Source organism: Dryobates pubescens, chromosome 11 (assembly GCF_014839835.1).
Source record: "Dryobates pubescens isolate bDryPub1 chromosome 11, bDryPub1.pri, whole genome shotgun sequence".
NCBI lineage: Eukaryota > Metazoa > Chordata > Aves > Piciformes > Picidae > Dryobates > Dryobates pubescens.
The window spans coordinates 23,187,059-23,211,657 of record NC_071622.1 but is presented as its reverse complement, the minus strand read 5'-3'; the positions used below and the strand labels follow the sequence as shown (position 1 = coordinate 23,211,657).

Genomic DNA, 24,599 nt, shown 5'->3' with positions numbered 1-24,599 from the left:
TGCAAGGAGGTTTTCAGAATTAGACATCTCTGTGAAATGACAGAATTCCTTCCAGTTCAGAATGTCTGTTTCCACTTGTTGAAATTCTGTCAGAAGAAGACTTTGCCTAAGAAAGGACACACTAACTTTAAAACATACGACCTGGTAACAAAAGAGGAAAAAATTCCAGAGGCAGAATAAATCTATTATTAGATCATAAAATCTGTGAGATATTTCCCATGGAGAAAATGCATCAGGTTCTGAATTTTTATCATCCGTACCAAAAATTCAAAGAAAGATACAGGCACATGATAACCTACAGAGTGCACAGTGTTTAGTAGCTATAAATGTGTACTCTGTAAATATCAGCTACAATCTTATCTGTCAAAACATTAAGTGCCTTAACAGCTGTCTAAAACAACTACAACTTTCCATAGTACATAATATATGGCATATAAATATAATTGTCAGAAGAAGAAACAACTGCATGAAGGGAAGAGTCATAATTTTTAATAAAGCAATTATTTAGAAGTATTAATGTGAGCTGAAACTTCAGCTGGTCTCATCTTTCACAGATGCCCTTCCACAAGAACATTCTGATATTTTCTAGCCCTTCCAAGTTTGCTGTCTTCCACACTGCTGTTTTATGGGGAGTTACTATGCACTGAGCTCAAACAAGCTGCCTGCATCTGCCAATTTCAACTCACATGCTATAGCAGGGACCTCAGAGATCCTAGAAGCACAGTGTCCCCCTCTTGACCCCAAATATAGGCCATCTTTTCTCCTGTTGCAAGGTATCATATAATGAAGATGTGTTTGACAATGGCAAAGGTAAAGAGTGGATTACAAATCAAATGGGAATCATCATAACTTGCAGTAACATTTGCCTGAAGCTTAGAAAGGGATTACACTGGCACAAGTGCTTGTCAGCCAAGACTTTGTACCATTAGCACCCCTGTCACTCAGACAGTTAGTCCTGCAATGGGACACCTGTTGAAAGGGTCTCTATTGTGGATGCTGTTAGGTAAGATACATCTACTGACCTGAGTAACACTAATTTGATTGCTAGTTCCACACAGGACTGAAGTTTATACTAGCTGTTTTTTATTTAATAATGTATGTGGTATCACAGAAGCAAATGAATGTGAAAAACTAAAAGGGATCATCAATTTTTAAGTTTACTGCAAATTTAAGTATGTCTAATAAAACATACTACAGTTTCTAAAGGCAAATTTATCCTTTAAAAGTGCCCTTTTTAAAGGGCATTTTAATATTGCTGGTGAAATTGTAGTTATCTGTTAATTATCCTCTTCTGGAATTCACTTGGCTACGCCCATCTTCTTCCATTCATCTAACATAATATATACATGGGGCAAAACTCTCATCCCAGGGGGGCCACTATGCTGCCATTAGTTTCTGTGAAAAAAAGTTCAGTATCTACAGTGCAAGACTGGCTTAAAATTAACATTGTAAGATTTATGCTTTTATACTTCCCACATGGGAATGACAGCTATGTGTCTTGCTTTAGTTGAATTGTCATGGGCTGAAGAAGGGCATGCAGGTCATACAGGATGCAAAAGATACACAAATTTATGCCTAGTCTTGCTGTGAGTTCAGTAGGGAGAACTGGGTGAAAAGTATTTTCAGCACTGAAGTACTTTTGTGTATGGGCATAATCATTGGCAAAGTTCATTTGGTTTGGAAAAGAGTATTACTGGGGTGGGAAATCCTCCCATTAGCAGTTACACTGAGAAATGCTGTGGAATAAAAATAGCATTTTTAGCTCAGCACTCCATGACAGTCACAAAGCAGATCCTGTTATCCTTTCACAGATTTGTGTGTCTGTACTGCTAATAGCTAAATACTGTACTAACAGAATAGTTCTCTATAAAGGTTTATTTATCAGACCACTAAGCTAGAAAATAATCAGTCATAACCAAAGTTTAACATTTCAAAGACAGTCCTTGAGCTAATACACAGTGTTAGCTCAAAAAGAGACTGAGTTGACATCAGTCTTCATCTGTATAATATCTGACTTCTTCATATGGTGCTATCTTCAAAGCCATCTGCTTTACTGAACAATTCCCTTCACCAGTAAATTCAGAGTGGACATCTCTCTGGACTGTGGTGAAAGTTTTACTCCTATGCTATTATTTTAGCCATACAGAGAGGTTTTATATATTTTTTTCTTCCAACAGTAGCTATAGCAATAAATCCTTACTCCACTGACATTAATTTCCAATTAGTAGTTTCTTTTTTGCAGAAACTTGCTTCCATGCAAAATGTGGCTTCCAGGTATATAGTCAGTGTACATCTTTGGCCTTTCTGTGGCTAGAAAGGGAGATGACAAACAGGAAATTTGCTGTATATGGGATAATAAAGGTGAATATCATCCACAGGTCAGAGGGAAAGTCAGTCTTCCCTAGCTCAAGAAAAGCTTTGTTTGATACATTGTCTCTAAAATATCAGATTTCAGTTCTATAAAACCCTATGCAATAAAAACCCCTTTAGGCAGCCCAAATAAAAGACAGGTTTTGTAAGCTGTTCACATGGACAAGCATGAGAAAATCACGTAATAGCAGAAATCAGTATTCTTCCTAATGACTTACCAGTTTATCCTCACACATCTACAGGGTGAACCTGGAGAAGCTGGTAACCCTGGACCTCCTGGAGAATCTGGAACATCTGTGAGTATTTTAGTCTAGTCTTATTAACCTTTGTTATGATGCAATACTGTAACTGGCAGTGCTTACTTCAGAAAGCATTTCATAATATCACTTGTGTATTTGTGTGTCTTCTTTACATTCTCAGCGAAGAACTTTGCAATGCAATTTGTTTCTTTATAATTACATCCTCTTCTTGTACTAACAGCTAGCAGACAAAGCTGAAGACTTCCTTTTTTTACTTCCAGAAGTGTTGTCTTTACCATGCATGTTTTTCACTCTGAAGTCAGTTCATTAATGCTAACTGGGTGCAGATGTTGGCACTCAGCCAAGGTTCACAGGTTTCCAATGGGAGGTTAATGTCCCGATTTCCCATTCACGTGCCAGCATTTATTCAGGAGTAACACTGCCTAGGTCTGAAACACGTTTCCCATTGTAATCTGGTTTTAGCCATTCAATTTCCAGATGACATTTTGGTGCTCATGTTTTCTACAGGGTCCAAAAGGTGAAAGAGGAGAAAAAGGTGAGGCTGGTCCACCCGGAGCAGCTGGACCACCAGGTGCAAAAGGACCTCCAGGTGATGATGGACCTAAGGGTAACCCAGTAAGTGAGCTTAATAATTTTAACACAAAGCGCTGTGAAGCACTGCTGAAGCTGTGCTACATGTAACTATCTATCATTTTTGACATTTGAACTAAATTCATTATCTGCTTCATAAAATATTGGTGCACATTGCTTCCTGCTCATCAGCAGATGACACATTCCTGGTTTTTTCCTTGCTTTATCCAGGGCCCAGTCGGTTTTCCTGGAGATCCTGGTCCCCCTGGGGAACCTGGTCCAGCTGTAAGTATATTTTTAAAAAACAGTTTTAGGTCCCAATCTTGGTTTCCCTGGCTTGGGAATGAGGTCGTCACTGTAAGATCTATTGCTTTTCTGTTCATGTGTGTCTTAAGGTTTGAAAACAGGTTTAGAATACAAAGTTTTGCAAACGAGTGTCCTTAGGAATATGCTCTGTAGAAAACCGCTGCTCTTACATTCATAGATGAAACCAAATTACTTAATTGAGCTAAATTCTCTATTTTATTTGTTTTCCTGCGAATTCTGTAGGGTCAAGATGGTGTTGGTGGAGAGAAGGGTGAAGATGGTGATCCTGGTCAACCTGTGAGTTGTTCCTGTCATTTTATTTTAGCTGCATGTGCTCTCCTATACTAAGAAAGTATCTTTTCTATACATTTGTACTCTTACAAATCTTTTCAAAGTTATCTTTCTGTTACAGTAAAAAATGTCTATATATTGCCTTGCAGAGGTAGAGCTGTCCATATTATAGTATCAGAAGCAAGAGCTCCATTTCTTTTAGCAGTAGAAACAAATTATGTGTTAAGGATTTGTGCTGCAGCTGCTGAGCAGCACTAAAAATGGAGCAACTGTGAGTATAAGAAAGGAATGCTGCATCAAATTAAACATTAGCTGACCTGGTGACATGAAGCAAAATCCTGATGTTTCTACTTTAAGAAAGTTAAGATGTATCTGATCAATACCTGCATTAATCATCAGAGATTCCCACAGTAAAACATCATTAATTTGTTTTTTTGTTTTATTGCAAAAAGGGCTTCTATTTTGGAAAATCTCTTCCTAGCTCTGGAAGTTTTGCTTGTCAGGGAATTACTGTATAGTTTAAAAACAGAAAATGCTGGTACACTGAACAAGATTGACTAAGCCAAATAGTTATCAATGCACAAAACATTTTTCAAGAGAAAGCCAGCCATGGAGTTAGCAGGCTAGGACCACAGGTTACTTCTGTGCAGCCCCTTTCAGAAATGTTTTCTTGCAATCAGAAAGAATGGTTGCATTTTGTACAGTAACCAAACCTGTTAAAAATTTGCAAAAGATTACCCCAAGGAAGGATTTGTTGAAAATGCAAGACTTCACTCTGTGTGTTGATGGGACTTACTTTCTGTCCTTTGAGTGGGGCCAACACATTGCATTTACTAAAGATAACAACTTCATACCGCTGATCTTACCATTTGCCGTTGCAGGGTCCACCAGGTCCTTCAGGTGAAGCTGGCCCTCCTGGTCCACCTGGAAAAAGAGTAAGTAACATCTTGTTGTCTCTTGCACACATTTCTATTGGAGAGAGTATGTTCAAAATTATTTCAGCTACTTGTTTTCCATGTTGTGACACTCATATATGAGGTTTGAGAACACATGTTAGTGTGGGCTACACAGAACATGGGAACAAAAATTGCAGAGGGAAGAATGTATTCCTTATCTAGAAATGAGGCTTTTATTTTCAAACAAGTGAGTTCAGTATGTGCTGGATTCATCTGCTGACAGGAGTGAGTGATGCTGAGCAATACAGGACATCACAGGCACATGACTGCTGGCAGGCAGCAGGAAGAATGTGGCTGCTTTGGTGTCTTTAGTCTCTGAAACAGAACAATTTCAGTGCAGGTTGTGAAAACCTGTGTCATCCTCTCTGAATGCAAATTTACCCGCTGATACTGCTGTGATTTACAAAACCATTCCATGATAAAGTCTTCAAAGCTTCACAAGCTTTACAAATGTAGCTAATCAAAATCAGTAAATAATGGTACACTTACAGAACTGTGGTAGATGCATCAACCTTTAGGTCTGCTTCAGAAAGCAATCAGATGCAGTTTTTACACTTTAAAACCCAAGGGAGGGGGCATCATTAAATGTAAGCTGAGAGCCATTTAACAAGATGTATTCAACTGCTGCATTTAATAGGCTTGAGTGACCTGGCAAGCCTAATTAGTTTATCTGGTTTACACAATAATCTATTTGCTCCACCAGCCTGCACAACATTTATAATACTGTAAAACATTATGGTAGCATTAGCAACCTCATCACTAGAACTGAAATACGGCTCGACTGTATATTAGTATGTTTGACATCAGATTAGCACTTCCTGCTTTATTACGCAGAAAGGCAGTAGTTCATCCTAACAGGTTAGATAGACTGCATCTGATAGTACCTGGACCAAAAAAGCACTTTAGAAACACAAATGCCATGTCTCCTGTGGTTTGACACAGTTCCAGTTTAGGGAAAATGTGTGGCCCAACATTGCCAAGTAATCCCATGTAATCCCATTCCTGAATTCTGGAGAAAGAGGTTTTGTAGAATCAGGTTCTACACTGCTTGAGTACCTGAATGTTGCTAGCTTGTAGAGAGTCTGTGTTGGATTATTACACCGGAGAGGAACAGCAGAAGATTGAAAGCTTCGTGCTTTGCTGGCAGTAGGAACACACACACACACACAAAGTTCATTATTTCCCCTTCACTTAGATCAAGTCTAAATCAAAATAAAAGGTTAAAACCTGTGGATGGAAAAAAAAAAAAACAGAGGATCATGAGAGCAGCCACAGAACGTGCTTTTCAGACCTAACAGTTGCTCTTCCAAGAAAATATTTCCATCACTGCTTTTCAGGAGATCCTAACACCACAGATACGTTCAGTTTTAAAAGGGAGAGACTAGCCTACAGAATGAACTCCTGTATTCAGATTAATGATAACATATATTTATTTACAGGCCTAGAACATCATCTAAAAGTGGCAAAACTGAGTGACTTACAAGCACCTTAAAGGGTGTTATAATTTTCATTAGATCATAATTAATGTTTTTCAGATCCTGATTTCTGAATGATCTGTGCAGTACCAGATCAGATAAACGCATGTTCAGAAAGCTTCATGCATCTATGTAGTTACAGTGTAAGTAATCAAAGTCATTGTGTGTGCAAATCTCGCATAGATTTGTGCACACACTGTTTATAAAATTAGAGCTAGCAAACTTAGCCAGGGAAACATAGCTGGAATGGTTTTGATCACTAACAAAGGCCCACACCACCAAATGATGTAAAAATGTTACTGAATGACACTTTCAGGGACTAGTTTAGTATTGACTGAAGTCTGGGTTCTGATTCAATGATACAATGCTCCATAATGAACTAAAACATAATTTTAAAGAGTATTTTGTTAATGAAATAAAAGACTACGCTCATTATTTCCTATACACAAGAATATACACTCTGCTTTACTTGGATACTCCAAATTCTGACGTGGTTTAAACCTTTTAGTAAGGGTTTATGCTAACAAGAAAAATATAGAGTCAATGTTGGAAGTGTTTGGAGAAAACATATTTCCATTGCTTTCAAAAAGCTGTCTTATACTTGAAACCCCCCAGGAAGCATATAGTCCTAAAAGAAGTAGAATGTCCTCAGAAGCATTTGCTGCTCTTTCTTAGGCAGAAATAGTCAGCTAATGGAATACTTACAGCAGAATGAGAGTAGTGTAGAAGTAAAAGCGTATCATAATTGGTATTGAAGTCAAGCAGAAAATAACGTTATCAGTTATGTAATATATACACACACACACAGAGATATTAAAAAAAATATATTCTTTCATACAAAGAACACAAAGACATGAGCAAATCACCTGCAGAATGTTGGTACTAAGGTTAGCATCCTACCTGGCCACTGCTAACAGGTTGATGGTGTGCTTCTGAAGGATGTTCAGCAGCAGTTAAATAGAGCATTTCAGAAAATGGGAAGTCACCTTACTCTATTTCAAGAAATCTGTTATAGCCATTGGGAAAGTTGATCAACTTTCCTGGTCTGCCGAATTCAACATGGTGTACAGGCTTGGTAAGAAACAAGCATTTGTTTCAATTGGTATCTTGCCAGATCGAGACATCAGATGCTTGGCAGAATGAGTAGTAGGTCACTGGCTGCCATACTCCTTTCACATCTGTAACAGTATCCAGCATAATAGGGGTGCTGAGGTCCTTCACAGCAGGTCACCCATGACTTCTCAGCTATGCAGGACCCAGTTCAAGCCTTGCCAGTTCTTTCTGACTTGGCTGCTTTTCAGCAGTGCTTCTTCCTTGTACTGTGGACTTTGCATCATTACATGCCTTGAGGTTGTCCACTATGTAAATCAGCCTAGATGTGTACAGTGTATGCATATTACATTCCAGGCTGAGCAGACAAGTAGTTTAGTACAGCTTTGGGATTAGGAACTCCTCTTCCAATCTTTTTCCTTTTCTATGCATGTTAAACATTTGTAATACTGCCATCCAAACTTCTATATCTGTTGTTACTGTTATGTTCTGAAACTTTGTTCTGGACTTTGTTTTTCTCAGGGTTTTTTGGCTATACAGTACTGAAAAGCATCTCTAGTTTGATTTCATTAATTTCTACCTGACAAATGTTAAAAATAGCATGAGAAAAAGGCACAATAAAACATCCATTCTTAAACCACACAAGATATATTATCAATAAAAATCAAGGTAGACAGTACGTGCTTCTTTTCCTCTCAACCTTTCAGTGTGCTGTGTTCTCTGCTGTTTGGCTGTTCTCTCTATTGGTGTCAGTTGGATGTGTAGATCCCATACACTTAAGGCTGCCTGTATCAATCTAGAAGTGCTTGGATATAGGATACCCTTTTGTTCCCAACTGGAGGTCGTCAATACCATAGCGAAGCTAGTTTCTAACTTTTGAGAAATGGGAGTTTATTTGGTTATTTGCCTTTATATACAATGTGGAATGATTTAGAAAGAAAGGAAGAGTTTCTATGAAGGAGATTTTCTTCCGTTTTTGGCTACAACATCATGCTGCCTCAGCAGGGTGGATGCACCAATTAAAAAATATTATTTTGTCTCCTAACTGCAAATAGACAGAACGCCTAACAGTAACAGGTTTGTATTTCAACAGACTGATGAGATATGCTCATGATTTTCTGTGTTGGCAATTTTGTTTTATGTTGGATGACAGACAGCTATAAATGACAGTTTTAATGAAATGATAACATAGAGAAGAGCAGACAGAAATGTCCTCCAAAAACTTGAGGACAAGGTCTTTTCCATATGAGCTCTTTTAGCTCCTCAACTCTGCATAAAACCTCTAAGGCAATATGTCTAGTTTAAAGTGTAACGAACATAAAAGTCATCATGGTAGCTGGGGTGGTGAGGCTGAGGAACCATGCCTTAACTTAAAATTATTGTTACTGAGATCTTCTTTGTCAGTTAAAATTTATCAGACACTCCAACAACTCAAGTGTAGGAAGGCAAGATAAATAATAATTAGCAGTCTTTGCAGAAGCAGCATCTGTGCCATGCCAGCAATCCCAACCTGTCAGAAAGAGCAGTTCATTTAGCTGTTCTGGTCTTGGCACAGCTTTGGCACTGTTTGCTAATGAATGCACCTCCTTTGTTCAGCAATCGTGACTCATTGCATTTGTAATTTAGCAATCACAGTGGGCCTAGCCCTGCTAATTCATGGTGCAGCTGCATTTCCAGATTATGCAGAGAACCTGTTTCTCAAATGCTAACTCAACCCTTTTCAGATTCTTAGATAGGGAAGGTTAATCCATATGGGAACTGGAGTGCAAGAACTTCCAAGCAGTAAAGACAACTGGCACCTAGATTAATTCACATTAGAAAAAATGAGTCCTGTTTCTAAAACGTTCCTGGTTTTATTTACATACCTGCAAACAGCAATCCACCCAACCAACCACAACCTGCACAAAGGGGCATATGCACCAGAGATTATTATTAGAACAGTAGTGACTGAAATTTCTATTGAAAGAATCAGCAATTGGACCGTGCTGCCCAGGGCTTTTTAGCTTCTCTCTGTTTTCAAAAGGTAAAAGTCATTTACCACTTGCAGCTCTTAAAAATACCAAAGTCCACTGTAGGTAAAGTTCATTTTGAATTACCTTTGATGGAAAGCCTGGACGATCTCTGTTGTCCAAAAGTTTCATGCAGTGCTGCAGACATTCAGTTTCATCCTAGAGAAAGCTTAATTTCAGAAGAAAATTACCTTAATATAAATATGTAAATAATTTTAAAATGAATAGGCATTTCCAGGAATTAAATTAAAACTGGTGCAGTTGCTCGAGGTATTTGCCAGTAGTAATGAATGGTGAAATATATCAGACTATAAAAAGGTTGGGCTAAATTCAGTTCTAGTATGAAAAATTGCTGTTAGGTCAAGCTTTCTTCTAAAGCCCTGTGCTCACAAAGCACACAGGCAGATGTCTGACTACAAGAACAGTTCTTACCTGCAGGCTTTAGAGGCCTGCATTTCAATGTTGTTATGAAGTAAAAAGCAGTAAATAAATGGCAGTGATAGAATATTTCTTGTTGCCGGTCCTTAGAACAGGTTTGTGGGTTTTGAGGTTTTGTTTGGGTTTTGTTGTGGGCTTTTTAAATATAATTTGTCCATTACAAACGGCTTGTGGCATTAATGAACAGATGAATCCTTGGAAGAGAGTTTTGTAGCTTTAGAAAATCACCTTGTCTTTAATCATGGTCACTTTGCTTTCCTTTTGCTTTAAGCTGCTCAGTAGTTGGCAAGAAATAGCTATTTGTAATAAAGACATTTCCCAGGCTGAAAATGAACCTTGTAGGAAAACACTTTGTCCATTATCTTGAGTGCATCTTTTCTGAACTAAGAGAAACAAGAGAAGCATTTTTAGAAGACTGCATGAGTCTGTTCATGTCTGAAGCTATGCACATTAATTCCCTGACCAGAAAAGCAGCCCTGGATGTTTGGGGAGAGAAAAAAAAATAATTCATTTTCCACTGAAACCCTAAGAAAATTTAAAATGGATGAAATCAGCTGCCAGCTGACTGCAACTCCTGTTTGTGAGGTCTTCCCCTCAACCTTATCTCTGCATCCTTCTGCAGTTCTACCTTGTATCTTCGTAGTCAAACATTGCATTTGTGGAGCAGTAACAGGGAGGTGATGCCAAGAGCTCTTTGTAGCTGGTTGTGTCTGTTTCATTCCTTACAGTCTCCAGCACGTGATTTACAATTTTTTTCCTTTCTTATTTACTGGATAATGTTAAGGCATCTATCAGGTTTTGGCTAAATATAATCAAAAGGCTTGCTGAGCTCATCCCCGACTTTGAGAATAAAGCAGTCTGTGTCATTCTGTGCTACTGCACAGGGTGACAGCCCCTTTGGGAATCACTGTATAAACTACAGTGAAGAGACTGAAGCCAATGCAAAGCACCTTTAAAAGTGCTACTGTACATGTCAAACATTATTGTTACTTTCCTTTTATATCCCATTTTGATTTTTTTTCCCCTAAGATATTTCTTTGGTTTTAATCTCATCATATCAGAAGTATTAGGTGATGGATATTCTTTTAGATATTCTAAAAACCCAGAAAATTTTGTGAAGGAGAAAAGGGCTGATATGACCACTTGGGATTTTTATCCTGTGAACAAAACATTGATAAAGCAACGCAATATCTTCTTTTTACTACTTACCAATACAGTGGAACTTGCACTCCCATAATTTTTTCACTGCTAATATTTTTGAAATGAGATTATGAGCTCTGCCTCCATGTTTTACAGGGACCTCCTGGAGCAACTGGTGCTGAAGGCAGACAAGGTGAAAAAGGGGCAAAGGTAATACAGATGGGTTTTTAATTATTTTTTTTTGAGCATGGAAATGTAAGCTATATATAAATAAAAAATAACAGCTTATAATGCACTCTGTGTGAAATTTAGCAAAGCAGTAATAAACAAGCAGTCAAATCCAAATGAATACATGATGTAGTAACTGGTGGACTCAGTACAGGCCCCACTGAGCTCACCTTTGTGGCAGAGCAAGCTGAGCCGACTCTACTGGCACCACAGCTTTATAGGAAGCTATCAGCATCTTGCTCAGAAAATCATCTTCTGCATTTAACAGAGTGAGGGAAACTCTTCTCTCACTTTGCATCTTCTGTATCTCTACAATGACAAGCTTGGTCACCTCTTCCTCTCTCACCTGTTGCATATCTTCTTCCTAGGGTGAACCTGGTGCAGAAGGGGCCCCTGGAAAAACAGGTCCAGTTGGTCCACAAGGACCTGCAGGAAAACCTGGCCCAGAGGGTCTCCGGGGCATTCCTGGCCCAGTGGTGAGCAAGCAGAGCATATAATGTTTTAAATGTTGCACTTCTTGTATATCCTCTGGTAAAGTAAGCTTTGTGTTTTCTCTAGGGAGAACAAGGGCTACCTGGAGCACCAGGTCAGGATGGCCCTCCTGGCCCTCTGGTGAGTAGCCTTCCTTTCAGTGTCCAAACAGAAAATACACCATTATCGTGCCTGTGCATTCACAGCAAAAATGAATGTACACGCTAGCTCTTAGCACAAAGTCACTATACTTCTGTGCTGCTAAAATCTTATACACAACTGCCTGCTAATTTTGCTGCTTTATTTCAGCAGGCAGCTGTGCTAAATGCTGTTAAGTTATACCAAGTAAAAAGTGGAATAAGGCTGTGTAAAACTAAATTCTTGAAAAGCCCTGAATAAAATGAAAAATAATCAGGTTTATAGTCCAAAAACCTACTTCTGTCCCCACATCAGCAAAACTTAGTATGTTACATTATTTTTTTTCTTAGCCGCGGTAAATTGTGTAGGTCTACTGATTTTTAATGACTGCTAGTGTAGGAAAACATTCTTCATAGGGTCAAAGTTTCAATCGTACCTATTCCTTAGAGAAAGAACTACAACTGAAAGTGTGTGCTGGATTTTAAGATAGCAAAGTTTGTATGTAGAGCTTGCTGAGGTTAGCTCACCTTCCTTCCCTTCCTTCACAACAGACTGTTAGCAGGAGAAGAATATGAAAGCAGATTTGCAGTAGAGCACAACACACTGCAGGTGAAAGTGTCTGATTGTGTATTCCAAAAGCTTAGAAACTTCACTTTTCATTCATAAATTATGTATTTTCCTAGGCTTTTGCATCTAATGGCATCCTGAGGTAAAGATGGGAAGGATATGTACTGAATAATATTTTGTACATGAAGTATTATAGCACTTCTGATTCTGTGCCAGGTTGAAAAGGTCACTTAATACTGCTACCCCTATCATCGCTTCACAGATGTCCACTGCCAGCAGGAAAGTGGTAGTGAGGAGATACTGACTTAGCCAAGCAGCTCTATGCCTAATGTGTGAGATGAATTGCCTCTGAGAAACAAATGCCTTGCATACACACTGCATGGCCTGTATTTTTCACCTCACACTGTACCAGTTACACAAAACCAGCACTCCCATTCTCATAGCTTCTAATCCCAGCAGCATCCCAGAAATATGGAAGGGCTTGTAGAATGGCTCCACTGACCCTGTGTTGCTTGTTCCCAGCTCTGTCTCCTGCCCCAGGAGTACTGTTTACAGATGACTACATATAAGATTTAGAATAAAAAGGTTTTTGTATCAGGTTCACAATGTAGCATATGTCCCTACTATGCTGCAGAAAGGAGGACTTACAAAGTAAGCACCTAAAAAGGTATTGGTTTAACATCTGTGTTATGTAGAGGTATTATCCCTATCCAGCAAATGAGGAGTGGAGGCCCAAAGAGTCTAAGGCAATTCCTAAAAACATTTAAGATTGCCCAGAGTAGTATTGCAAAACTGTAGAAATGTGTGTAACTGCTAGTAACACTCACAGAAGTGACAAAGAGCCATAAACTTGTGCGTGTCAGTGGAGTTAGCACAGCAAGATTGCACTAAGCAAAGTTGAGTGGAAAAGAATATTTAGAATATCGAGATTTAAATGCATTATTCAAGGTCATATAGAAATTTCTGGTGGCAAGTCAAGGAAGCCATAATCCCAAGACAATGCCTTGAGTGCTGAAACAAAATAGGAGGTTGTCTTCCAACAAGCCAGTATTGAGGAGCAGTTATTTTAAGTAACCTGATTTATATTCTGCTGAAGTCTTACTGAGCTGTAGTAAACTGAGAGAAAACACATTAAGAGGATACATTCCACTGTGTTGTGAAATAAAGGGCTGAAAAAGGTTCAGCAATTAAGCTGAATAATTGAAGTTACACAATGGAACTGGAAGCAAAATTAGGCTAATCAACAAAACCATATTTCACTATATTTTAAAATACCACTTGCTTCACTGGATGTTTTGAGTGGCAAGAATTTAGCTGACCCTCTGCTTCATAGATTTCTTCATGGCTTTAAATGCTACAGCAGCTTTATTACACCTTTTTAAATGTACACTTCACCTTCGTCTTGGGCCCTAAATCACATGCCCTCAATCACAGCCATCCACAAGTAGAGGACTCTGTACTTTGACTTACACTGCTTCAATAATATTTCAAGGAAACATGACCTGTGCAGTACGTTAAAAATTATTTTAACATTAATTCCCTTGATTTCTGTAGGGTCCACCTGGCTTGCCTGGCCTGAAAGGAGACCCAGGTTCCAAAGGAGAGAAGGTATACTCTGTTCATTCTTTGTGCCTTGTCTGAAAGGCTGTGTAAAACTAGCAGGGCTTTTTATGAGAAAGCAAGGCTGTGTCTATCAGTCAGCTTCCTACAGCCTTAGTATTAATGGTGAAGTCTTAAACCACATCTGATATCCTGGAGATCTATAGAATGGCAAAGCTTACTGCCTGGCAATCTATGGACCACACAGTTCTTCCCCGCAATGGAAATCCCAAAGACACTGAGGTAGAGAGCTGCTGGGTTTACAAAAACAAAAGCAAGGAATAAAAACTAGTCAAGGTTTTTATTTTTAAACCACACAATGTAACTATTTAACAGCTGCACTACTTGATTGTGAAATAACGGACTGAGACATCTGGGGAAGCATTTCCTATGATACGGTTCCAACCGCACGTACTGATTGCTTGTGCGTTGGAGAATGGCGTAGGGAAAGGGGCATGAATATAGCTGGATCTTGTGAATGACAGGTATTGGTGGTGTGCTTGGATCAGCTGTTTACACTGCAGCATCACATGTGGAAATGAATGTGCAATTCTCTAATATGCTTATGTATCTAAACGTGGAAGTTGGTACCAATTGGTACCCACAGGCATTATTATTTCCCTACCAGTTTCAGCAGGGACTACGTTGCACTTCGATCTCTTTCACTGAACAGGCAATCACAGCCTGCAAATCACCTTCAAGTCTAAAAGGCCAACTAACAACAATAAATCTGCTTTCAGAATCATTTGTTGTCAGGTTGATTGTAGACTAGCAGCAGTGATGGCATTTGCAAGCTCTGATTTGTTTGCAAAGCACAGTTACTTTATCTCTATTGAGTTTTAACTCTATTTTCTTCTCCCTTGTTTAGGGACATCCTGGTTTGATCGGTCTGATTGGACCTCCAGGAGAACAGGGCGAAAAGGGTGATAGGGGTCTTCCTGGCCCACAGGGATCCCCTGGAGCCAAGGGTGATGCAGTGAGTAAAACACGTGTATTTTCCTTGAAGTCCCCTGTGTGTAAAGAGTAGATACTCAAATTTTTTTTTGGAGAGACACAAAGCTACTACAAACATTTAAACACACAGAGCCTCCTGCAAGGTTACAACTTTCCCATGCATTGTACAGAAACAGTTAAGTTCAAGAGCTAAAACGAAGATCATAGAGTGTTTCAGAAGATGAAGACAATGCATACACCTAATTACGGAAGAAATGAAACTAGCAGCACTAATCTCATTATCAACTGCACTGCCCAAAGTATCTTCTTTCTCCTAGTTAGTAGCTATGTTTTAAGGCACTACATAACAAAAAAAGTTTCCAAGCCACTCTTGAAAGGGAACACAGTCATGACTGGAAGTACTGCAGTGTAACAATCACAAGCAATTCAGACTGTCAGATAATATTTTACAATATTTTACAAACTACTTTGGACCCTGGCAAATGGCCTAAATCAAGACCTGTCAGGGCTGAATGCTCAGCTGGACTATCATCTAGTCCAGTCCAGTATTTAGAATGTTTTAGTTGTGTACTTACTGCCTTATTCTTTCTTAGGGAATTTCTGGTCCTGCTGGTCCACTTGGACCTCCTGGTCCTCCTGGTTTACCTGTAAGTAATTTCATCCAGTCCTCCTCTTCAAAACACTCCCATGATGTGTGGAATACACTCCAACTGTAGTTCTGTGTTCTTGCCCTTAGGGTCCCCAGGGTCCAAAAGGTTCCAAAGGATCCAGCGTGAGTAATTCTCCTCCATACTTTTTGTTCTTAATTTTTGTGTGTGTTACTTTTTAACGTTGTGTGCATTTCTTTCACTGCTTTGTAGGGTCCTGCTGGTCAAAAAGGTGACAGTGGCTTACCTGGTCCACCTGGGCCTCCGGTAAGTAACAACTCTCATCTGATGTGCATGCACATTGCACTCACATTAAGACTCAGTTCTGACACAGGTATAAAACAGCATTTCTGAACTTGCAGATAAGGAAAATATTAATGACTGTTTGAAAATTCAGTTTTTCAGGAAACAGTTCCACCAGACACAGAAATACATTGCCTCCACTGAAAAAGCCATGAGAAGCTTTAAAAAAAACCAAAAAAACCCCACCAAAACTACCAAGAAACAAACAAAAAACCCCAAAACCCCCTCACAAACAAACAAAAAAACCCTTGCAATAATTATTCAATGTGCTGTACTGAAGCACAAAAAATGGAATGATAGTGGTTTCCCCCTGTTGATACTCTTCTGCTTCTATTCTTTCTTTTTCATACCATAACAACCTAAAATGAAAACGGTCCAAATTTTCAACTTCTTTAAATGAAATACTGCTTTATAAACTCCAAGTTTAACAATTTCTCATAGGAAACATCCAGAGTATTCATCTGGTATAAGGCTATGCCTGTGCTTGAGGGAACTGCTAGGTATGAAGAGGCATTCCTGCACGCTTAACTTACGTGAGGGCAGCGCACTCTTCCCCAAAAAGCAATGTGGTGACAAGAGCACCACAATGGTTTGGCTTTCTGCAATCTTATTTTTTTCTGCAAGTAAGTCAAAACTCATAGGCACAGACCTGAAGAAAGTACAGAATTTGAGAAAGCCCACACAAAGGATCTCCAAGCCGCATTCTGTGGTCTTCCTCTGTGTGCTTCTGCAACTGAAACAGAAAAGGTAACCAGACAATTGTTTTCCACTCAGGGTCCTCCAGGTGAGGTAATTCAGCCACTGCCAATCCAGTCACCCAAAAAGACAAGAAGATCTCCCGATTACATGTTAGCGGATGCTGGGGATAATATCCTGGATTATTCTGATGGCATGGAAGAGATTTTTGGCTCACTGAATTCACTAAAGCAAGACATTGAGAATATGAAGTATCCAATGGGCACTCAGAATAACCCAGCTCGAACCTGCAAAGACCTGCAACTCTGCCACCCAGACTTCCCAGATGGTATGTTAATATTGCACAACAAAGACAAAAGAAGGCTGACATTAAACCCATTGGTGCAGGTATCAAGTAAGAGATGTTCTCTTGGTAAAAGCCAAACTTCTTTAAATGCACAGCCTCATCTAGGCTTAGATTTAAATTTTTTTCCAGTGATAAAGAACAGTTACTGTTTTAAAAGGTCAGCCTTGAATTTCCAGAACCACCCAAACAGGAAAGGGATGAAAGATTGATACTGTTTAGATCAATGGACAGTAAAGTCACCAATGGCAGAATGCTGGGACAGCTAGTAGCTTCTTTTAAAAGAAAGAAAAATTATTTCAGGAGCCGCACAGTTTAGCTTAGCATAATAATATCAACCAGCATTGGCACTGTAAGATTTATTATTGACTGTGACTCTCTCAAACTTTACTGCTCTTTTACCCTTAGAAACAATCATTTGGTTTACTGCCTGACCATTATTTGTTCTATGCCACTCAGCAAACGGACAAGTGGGTGCTTCTGATACTGTTTAATGCTGCTAAGTAGTAGCTTAATCAAATGCAGAGTAGTATGAACGCAACACTGTGCTCTGTGCTCTGAAGATTTAATTATTCTTTGTTGCCTTCTTTTTTTTTCCTACCTGACTTTGCCCCTCTGGAAAGCTTTAATGAAAGCCAGCCTTCACACAGTTTTCATCCTTTCCTCTTTTTTTTTTTCTTTTTTTTTTTCTTTTTTATTGCAATGGATATTTTTCCAAGGTCAAGCCAGTATTTTTCTGGTTTTAAATGGGAGGGAAAATAGATGTTGACAGTTTAATAATATTTTATTGCTTTCACTCTAGATAAAAGCAGATGGTTGCCTTGAGGAATAGTTAAGCAGTGTGTGTGCTATATGAAAAGCACATAGTTTCCAATTCAGTACTCTCCATAATAATGAATGTTTTTATAAGCATTCACCTTCTCCGTTTACCAGCAGTTGTTTATTATTTGGGGCTTTCTTCATAGAAATGTAATCTTGTTGTGGTTAAAATATAAGTAAATGGATTCATTAAAATACAAACCGCTCCAGGGATAAGACCTACAGGTAGAAAAGACTGTTTTCAACAAACAGAGCCTGCAACAATAGCATTTTTAAATACCATAAGTGCATTGTGCACTGCATTCAAAAGGCAGCACTCGTGAAAGGACTTCTCATTTCTCTTTGAAACCTCCACTATTTGCTTGAAACTGGATTAGAACAGTACTGACAGAAAATAATTTGCTGTCCTGCTGTGAAACTAGCTGGAGATAAAAACCTACATCACAGAAATCATCATTATAATTAGAATGGTAGATTTTACAGACACTGTTTTTTAATGGACCTTGGATTGACTGTGGCTGTCTTTCATGCCCCGCCTTCGTTAACCCCAGCACTGTATGGCCTGAATTCTAAACTAGAATGCCAAACACTATGGAAGTCTTATGCTAGTTTTAACTGTCTCTCCCACGTGTCAACAACTCAAGTATTTGTTAAAGGGTTTTATCAACTAAAACAGCCTGAAGTTTCATTAGCCTTACAGTTCCATAACCCAGCAGTAAAAAACATCTTTGCTTGAGGTCAGTGCCTCTCAGAAGAAGCTTTAGGTACTCAGAACAGCTGCAACTTCACCAAGTCCTGTGTGGCTGCCTTTTTATGTAGACAGGTATGCAAATGACTTCAGATTTTGCTCTCTGGCCTAAGTGCTGGGTGGTTTCTGCCTAAAGCTGTTTCTGCTCTGTTGTTGAGAGTGCTGTCACCACAGGTACAAATTAACCTGCTAGTTGAAGTATGGAAATGGACAAATTGTTGAGACCTGCAATGCATGTTTCACACATAAAGTCCTTCCTTCCCTAGACTGAAGTCTCTGCAGTTCCTCAAAAATCTCAGCAGTATCCTGCAATAGAGTCACAATTAGAAGTAAAATTAGACAAAAGCAACAGGATGCAGATAAAAATAGATCTTTGCATTACCTTCATAACCAATTGCAACAAATCACAGAACAGAAATGAAGAGGTTGCTTTCTCATTGTTCAGATATAATAACTTTGGTACAAACTTGGAGGACTATTCGGTACCAGTAAAACACAGATCTTCCAAATATCATTTCCATTATCTAAGTCAAGGATTTTCTCATTTGTTTTAGGGGAATATTGGATTGATCCTAACCAGGGCTGTTCTGGAGACTCCTTCAAAGTATACTGCAATTTCACAGCAGGTGGGGAAACCTGCATCTACCCAGATAAGAAATCTGAAGGAGTAAGTACCAGACTGTGTTTTCACATAGCTGTTGCCAGACCCTACTGTGCTGTTGCAAAGTTGAACTGAACCAGATCATGACATTGTCACGTTTCCTGTATCTGCCTTCTGACTTCACTGGAAACTGCATAAATCTGAATAAAGTGGGGAGAATGGTACAGAGTTAGCAACCAGCACCTTCACACTTGGTTTAGATAGGGAATCTGTGCACCTGCTTGCTAACCTTTCACCACAGTTCAGAATGCAGCATAGCTGTGCAGCCAGTTCAAAGGGCATCATCCTGTGCTTAACAACCAAAAGCAAAATTCTTACCATGTTTCTCATGTGGGTTCATTTGTATCTATTCATTTATATTTGTGCAAAGTACGTATAAAACACTATGTGTTAACAGTGTCCCCACTCATTGTTATCAATTACCCTTCTGGGGCATATGGTGTAGAGGAAGACTTTCTAAAAGCTTGCCTAAATGAGAGAAATCCATCAGCATCAACAAAAGTGAAAACTATTCAGACACTCTTCCCAGGAATAATTTATTTGGAGCAGTTTACCTGAATCTTAACAGATGACAACAATTTCCCTTCAACAGAACTGTCTTAATAAGCTATCCCTTGGAATTCCATTTAAAGTCACTAATTTGAAGGCATTCTATAGAAGAAAAGCATCCTATTTTAGAGCATCAAAGAGGCTGAGATCTCAGAAAGAAGAACTATTCTTTACTATCTGCTGTGAGATTTATCACAGGTAAAGTAAAACCTTCAAATCTGTTCATATACATATTAAATATTTCTCTCTCTGCTGTTTTACAACACAGGTTAGAATTTCATCATGGCCAAAGGAGAATCCGGGATCTTGGTTCAGTGAATTTAAGCGAGGCAAACTGGTAAGTTGTCACTGCGACAGAACAGTTATTCACAAATCAAGTACATGAAGTTTATAAATATTTAGATAATTAAAAGACTTTTCAGACCCAACCTTTTCACCCTAAATATTAGAGCAGCTATATGGCCTCTTGCCACTGAAGAGCAGAAGCCTGCTCTGTATTGTCCCATAATAATCCCAGTGGTCATCTGCAAAACTGATGGTGAAGCTCTGGCTTTTGGCAGACCACCCATCAACAGTGAATCTTAGCAAAGCAGCTGGAGCACAGATCCCCTGCTCCATTCTAGGCAACAGAAATATACTGAGTATGCCAAGATGAGACTGCTGGCTGACATCACTTTGTAATTAACTAAAACCAGAACCCTGAAGAGATTGTGCTGGTTTACTCTACATAGTAGAAGTAATTCTCTCTTTCCTATTGGAACGAGGCTGTAAGGAGTGGTTCTTCGGCATAAATGTATTGCTACAACATGAGTATCTGCTGAGTCATAGCTTTACTGAACTTTAAAACTCCTTAAAATATTACATGTTGGTTGACTTTTTGTTGAGGACAGTTATTATTTGTGTCAGTAATAATTTTGCTTCATGTAACCTCATATTTTTCAGCTTTCCTATTTGGATGTTGAAGGCAATTCCATTAATACTATCCAAATGACATTCCTTAAACTACTGAGTGCCTCTGCCAGACAAAATTTCACTTACAACTGTCATCAGTCTGTAGCTTGGCATGATGCATCATCTGACAGCTATGACAAAGCACTGAGGTTCTTAGGATCAAACGATGAAGAAATGTCTTATGACAACAATCCTTACATCAAAGCTCTTCATGATGGCTGTGCTGTAAGTAGACCTTCAGAAGAGTCTTGGAAAATTCAGCTTGTCAATTTCAACAAATTCATTTTTTCTCACAGCTTTCTTCTGAGAAAAGCTTTCTAAATGCTTCAATAGACTGCCTGTTAGTAAATTATGAACTGCAGTACACTAGTCCCTTATTTGATTTTCATATACCTACAAAAACACACCCAAAATAAACCATAAGTCAGGCAACAGGAATAGAACCAACCTGACAAGGGCACAGGCTGTCAGCACCAATGTGCTGAAACTAGAGTACAGGGAACAGAAGCAAAACAAAAGTACCATCAAGAGAAGCAGCCCATTATCACAATGTATTTATACTCAGAGCACATGCCGACAAAATATTTAGTTGCAACAGTCAAAACATCTATGAACTAAGCCATATGTGTGTGCCCAAACACAGTGAATTACTTGCATCGTGTGATAAGTAATTCTGTATTTCCTTTCTTCATTTTTTGGTAGTGAAAGCCAAGTGAACTTTGGGGATTGTACCTTTCAGAATCCTCTCTTAGCTCAGATAAAATCCCTGGAGCTGTCCAAACATGCATCAACTCTCTAAACCCTCTACAGCAGGGTCTTTGTAGGCATAGCAACTGTTACCTCTTTTCAGAAACAGAATGGTTTGTATGGAACTCTTTAAAACAAAGACACAAAAGGAGCAAGTGACAATTGAAGCCTCATTAATTATTTTGGGGTTTGATATGGGAACATTTTGAAGGCAGTTCCTGAGAAGTCAGTGACAGAGAATAGTAAAGTGCCAGGATATATACCTGGCTCTGAGACAGAGACACAGCTCAGGTGTCCTCTCAGTATCACAGGATCACAGAATTGTAGGGGTTGGAAGGGACCTTTAGAGATCATCCAGTCCAAGCCCTCTGCCTAAGCAAGATCATCCAGGGCAGGCCACACAGGAACATATCCAGGTGGGGTTTGAATGTCTCCAGAGAAGGAAACTCCACAACCTCTCTGGGCACCACTGCGAACAGACTGGCACCTTCATGTTGACACCCTCCCCTAAGGTATTTGTAGACATTAATAAGATTCCCCTCTCAGGCTCCTCAAGACTAAACAGCCCCACTCTTTCATCATAGCAGAGATCTTCAAGTCCCTTAATCATCCTCATAGCTGTACCTTGGACTCTCTCCAGCAGATCCCTGTATCTCTTGAACTGGGGAGCTCAAAACTGGACACAGTATTCCAGGTGTGGTCTCAGCAGGACAGAGTAGAGGGAGAGGAGAGCCTCTCTAAGCCTGGTGGATGCACTTTTCTTGATGCACCTCAGGATGCCATTGGCCCTCTTGGCCACAACAGCACTTTGCTGGATAACTCAGTAATGAGATTCCAATGCAAAGCTGCTTCATGTCAGCCTTTCTGTATGTCCTGTATTTTTGTTCTGCTTTTGTTATCCAAAGCATGTGAGTATGGAGCTCCAAAGAGAGCTGGAAGTGATTTAGATTATAACTGTCACTAAACTGAGAACACAGATTACCAGACTGGATGTTCAGCTGAACTCCAAGAACCTGGCACAGCTAAAAGGGCTCTCAGCAAGACCTAAGAGACCATCTGAATGAAGTGCAGTCTTGATAACTAACATGATGACTTGGCAGGATATTTGCAGGAGGCAGAGAGGCTTTGTTAGGAAGCAAGGGTGTGCTTTCAGACCTGGTTTCTAAGTGCATCAGCTAACAGTCCTGTCAGACTACTATTTTATTTCATGGCTAGACAGCTGCTGTAGTAGTTTGTGAGACAGCCTTTCTTCCTTGAGATGGATCTTTCTTCTGTCTTTCAGGATGAGTGATTTTTTTTTTCCTCAGGAAGATGTGTGCACTGCTCTGAGAGTGCTGTAAATCTTTCTTAAACAGTGTAGGTGAGAATTCAGAATTCTTTAGATAATTTTTCATTTGTAGCCCCTGCCATGACATGTTTTAGTAAGCCAAGTCACTTTCTAAAATCAAAAGCATCCTGTGCCACATTTTAAAAATAAACTGCTAAGAAAACATAAGTTTTAGTTTTTGTAATATCTAGTGCACGAGGATCAGTAATTTATAAATTGTGTGCTTCAGACATGACCTCTGAAGATTACAATCTCTGCTTCCTGTTCCGGTACATAACCATGTTTGCTTGCTTTTCTTCTTTTTTAACAGTCGAGAAAAGGCTATGCAAAGACAGTGATTGAAATCAACACCCCCAAAATAGACCAAGTGCCTATAGTCGATGTGATGATCAATGACTTTGGTGATCAGAACCAGAAGTTTGGATTTGAGGTCGGTCCTGTCTGCTTCCTCGGTTAAGCTTATGACAAAACCAGATCAACAAAAATGTTGCACTTTGGTGCTACCAACCCACTTTGTGCCACATGCAAGTTTTGAATGAGGATGGCATAGAAAAGGTCTTGCTGTGCACCTATGTCCTATCTAGAAAGTAATGTTTGCCCTTGTAGGGCCAGAATCACATGACTTAAACTTACTCTGCAAGGATGCTGTGACACAGACAGACAACATAGGGCTGGCTTTAGGAACATTCCCCTTTGGATTCCTTTGGTGCTGTAAACAAATGAAAGACATGGTGCTCCTTCCACTACAACAGAGCTGTTAAGACAATGTTTCATAGCCTGGAATTATTCTCTGTACAGTTCTATACTATTAGTTATCTGTCCACTTCCAAAACTTGCATGTGTCTCTGAAATGCAGCTGGCTCTTATTTTATCATTACAAAATGGCATTGTCAATACTGTGTCTGTATTCCCCCAAAACAAAAGCTGTCATTGGCAGTGAAGCCATTCCTGATGAATAATAAAATCCCTTTGTATATATTGCTGTTGAAGAGCTTTGTTATTTGAAGTCGCCAACAAAATTTAAGGTGGCAAAACTGGAAGACCTTGAGCGGCACACTCCAACAACTCTGTTCTGCTGATCTGTGAGGAGGAAGATCAACAATGAAAGTACCTTCAAAGGTGCTGTGTTCCATGGTGCTATACCTCAGACTCTATTTCCTTTTCTAGCTCCATAATTTCATAAGATACCTGTATATACCTAAAATAAACTATTTTATGTTTTGGGGGAGGGAAATATATAAGGAAAAAACCAAACAACTTCTGTGTTAAGAGAGCTGTTACAAATCTGTGTGGAATAAATTACTCCTTTAGCTTGCCTTTTTTTTTGGGGGGGGGGGGGCAGGGGTGGGGGGAGGGAAGGGGTTTCTTTTGTTTTGTTTTAAGCTCCTCCTCTGAATTTGTTTTCACTGTGCTTATTTGGTCTGCATAAATATTCAAACTGGACTCTAAACAGTTATTTATGACTTTCTGCAGCATTTACTTAAGATTTTTCTGTCAGCAATGCTGGATGTTTGCATTCTGAACTGGACACCAGAAGTTCCACAGAATGGTCCTATCCAATATTTGCCTGTCTCATTAATAAGAATTCTTTGTCCCTGTTATTTTACCTGAGGGCCAGGGATGCAATATGTCTAGGTCATGTGATTCTACATAGTTGCTAAGCAACATACAAGGGGACTGCTTCCTACAGAGTTGTCTTTGACACAAACTCTTACAACTTGCTGTTCCAGTCTCACAAAACAAAAAAATGTTGGTTTGGCCTTCCCTCTGAACATCTTATTCAGGTAGTTGGAAGTAGAAATTACATTTTAGCTTTACAACACAAATCCTTTTGTAAGTATTTTTCATAATATATGTAAGACTTGAAAAGAAATGTTTGTTGCTATTTCTTATAAATTGTTAAATTAAATAGTACTAGTTTCTGCTGCCTCCTTTCCAGCTGATAGATTCTTATGCACGTTTATACATGTACAAGTCAGATTTCAA

The 24,599-nt window shown here is 39.2% G+C and overlaps 1 protein-coding gene across 2 annotated transcripts in view; it reads left to right on the top strand.

Annotated features, from left to right (window-relative positions):
- COL11A1 (collagen type XI alpha 1 chain) overlaps positions 1-23,689 on the top strand; it is a 129,337-nt gene extending 105,648 nt beyond the window's left edge. For both annotated transcript variants that reach the window (XM_054165094.1, XM_054165093.1), the window contains 18 exons: positions 2,613-2,666; positions 3,138-3,245; positions 3,432-3,485; positions 3,750-3,803; positions 4,679-4,732; positions 11,022-11,075; positions 11,462-11,569; positions 11,652-11,705; positions 13,824-13,877; positions 14,737-14,844; positions 15,416-15,469; positions 15,559-15,594; positions 15,683-15,736; positions 16,547-16,796; positions 18,933-19,045; positions 19,857-19,925; positions 20,531-20,764; positions 22,924-23,689. In XM_054165094.1, coding sequence (XP_054021069.1) covers positions 2,613-2,666; positions 3,138-3,245; positions 3,432-3,485; positions 3,750-3,803; positions 4,679-4,732; positions 11,022-11,075; positions 11,462-11,569; positions 11,652-11,705; positions 13,824-13,877; positions 14,737-14,844; positions 15,416-15,469; positions 15,559-15,594; positions 15,683-15,736; positions 16,547-16,796; positions 18,933-19,045; positions 19,857-19,925; positions 20,531-20,764; positions 22,924-23,070 — 1,659 coding nt within the window. In that variant the 3' untranslated portion in view covers positions 23,071-23,689. The remainder of the gene's footprint in view (positions 1-2,612; positions 2,667-3,137; positions 3,246-3,431; positions 3,486-3,749; positions 3,804-4,678; positions 4,733-11,021; positions 11,076-11,461; positions 11,570-11,651; positions 11,706-13,823; positions 13,878-14,736; positions 14,845-15,415; positions 15,470-15,558; positions 15,595-15,682; positions 15,737-16,546; positions 16,797-18,932; positions 19,046-19,856; positions 19,926-20,530; positions 20,765-22,923) is intronic.
- The last annotated feature ends 910 nt before the right edge of the window (positions 23,690-24,599 follow it).